This window comes from Mycetomoellerius zeteki, unplaced genomic scaffold, assembly GCF_001594055.1.
Source record: "Mycetomoellerius zeteki isolate Tzet28-1 unplaced genomic scaffold, Tzet1.0 scaffold1667, whole genome shotgun sequence".
Lineage (NCBI taxonomy): Eukaryota > Metazoa > Arthropoda > Insecta > Hymenoptera > Formicidae > Mycetomoellerius > Mycetomoellerius zeteki.
This window is the reverse complement of record NW_017256621.1, coordinates 1-1,790: the sequence shown is the minus strand read 5'-3', so window position 1 is coordinate 1,790 and position 1,790 is coordinate 1. Positions and strand designations below refer to the sequence as shown.

The 1,790-nt window shown below is 66.3% G+C and overlaps 1 protein-coding gene across 1 annotated transcript; it reads right to left on the bottom strand.

Annotated features, from left to right (window-relative positions):
* Positions 1 to 173: 173 nt before the first annotated feature.
* LOC108721293 (zinc finger CCCH domain-containing protein 18-like) lies at positions 174 to 1,463 on the bottom strand. The gene has a single exon (XM_018445770.1). It carries the CDS (start codon positions 1,461 to 1,463, stop codon positions 174 to 176), a length of 1,290 nt encoding a protein of 429 aa, XP_018301272.1.
* Between the last annotated feature and the right edge of the window lie 327 nt (positions 1,464 to 1,790).

Below are 1,790 nucleotides of genomic sequence, written 5' to 3'. Positions count from 1 at the left end.
GCTGGTGTTCGCCCCCGTTCCCGGCAGCCCGCGGGCGCCGGTTCCCCAGCACGGGGACCACCCCCATCTCGCGGAGGAGGCGAGGGAGTAGTCTCGAGAGGACCCTCTCGAACCTCGCCTCCTCCTCGTCTTCGCTGCCGCCGCCGGCGCGCCTTCGCCCCTTCCTCCCCTTCCTACTTTTGGGGGGGGGCCATTGCCGCGCGGTCTGCGAGCGAGGCCCGGTCGCTGTCGTACGCCAGGGGGTTCAATTGCTTCCGAACCCCCTGAAGAGGGGGCCTGAAGTACGGCGCCCTCAGGTCCTCCTCCGTGATCCTGACCGTGGACCTCGCCCCGTCCTCCCCGGAGGTAGCCCCAGGTGTTGGGGGCTCCTTCGGGGCAAGACTCCTCCGGCGGTTTCCGGCCCCAGCCGGCACCGGATCCCGTGGTGGGGGAGGGGTGTGGCGGGGGGATCTCTTATCCTGCCCCTCCATCCTCCGCGCCTCCAGCTCCCGGCGGAGGAGGTCGTTCTCGGATCTTAGCCACTTCACTTCCTCCGCCCGGGCTCTCTCCTTTTTGCGGCCGGTGGCCACGTCGTCCGTGGAGCCTCCGTCCGCGTTATTGTCGCTAGCTCTGTTAACGGTCACCATGAGGGCCGCGGAGAGCTTGGCAAAAACTCCCCACAGATCCCTCACGATGTCGCCCTTTATGTTTCGCGACCGCTCCACGGACCTCGCCAGCAGGGACAACTCCCGCGTGGCCACCGCCGCAATGGCCTCGAGGGGCTGCTGCTCCAGTTCTTCGGCGTATTCCGCAGCCCTCTCAGACGCCCTCTTCGCCGAGATAGATTTGGGGGACTCGCCGGGAGTGATGTTGTCCCGGCGGTCCTCCTCCAGCTGCCTCGCTGTCCTCACATTGGCCTGATCTTTTCGGTGTGAGGCGGGCCGACCCCTCGTCCTCTTCGGTTTGGACTTATCGTCCTCCTCCCCCGAGAGGATCTCTATCGTTTCGTATGGACGTTTGCGGCCCTCTCCGTCCAGCGATGCCATCGAGGCCGTGGAGCACGACCTCGACAGCACTCCCCCACCTCCAGACGCGATGGAGCCGCGCCGTGACCCGGGCCTGCTGGAGGCCGGACCGGGCCGCGGCCTGCGGGTGGGCGTCCCTGTGTTGCCCTCCCCCGAGGTGCCCGGTTGATCGGCATCCTCGGGGGGAGGGGGTGGCGGCGGCGGCGGCGGCGGTGGTGTGTCGTCGCCACTATTGCCTCCCCGGAGTCGGAGGAAATCCGAGTCCGGCTCGGGGGAGGTCTGCTCCTCCTCCACAAAAACGATCCGAGTATACTGCTCCGGTGGTATGAGCAGTATATTCAGGTCGCGCCCCTCCCAGCCGTCGCCCTCCCACTCCAGAGAGCGCGGCTCCTCCCCGTCATCGATGGGGGGGTAGGAGTGGAGGTTCTCTTCCGAGGAGGGGAACTCCTCCCCCCCCATCCTCCTCACGCCTCGCAGACGCAATTCGAGTCGCAGACGGGCCTGCGGGGCACCCGTCTGCGCGCCTGTCGTATGATTCCCCCAATAGAGATTCCATTGGAGCCGACACGGGGGCGGCCAGGACGCCACCTCCCCCGCGCCGGGCGCTGTCGTATCCGAATCCGACTGCTACCGTAACCTTGTTTGTTTTCTGTATCCATTTCATCGGTCGTCATAGGGTGGGGCTATTTTACAAGCTGCCCCGAGCCGGGTGTACGATTTTCCTTCCGGGTTTTTAAGGGTTTTCCTTCCCTTCATACACGCCCCGCCGCGCCCTGCCTCGGAATA

Bases quoted from the DNA above. Each gene is read 5' to 3' on its own strand.
- LOC108721293 (XM_018445770.1), bottom strand. From the start codon at position 1,463: ATGGGGGGGGAGGAGTTCCCCTCCTCGGAAGAGAACCTCCACTCCTAC.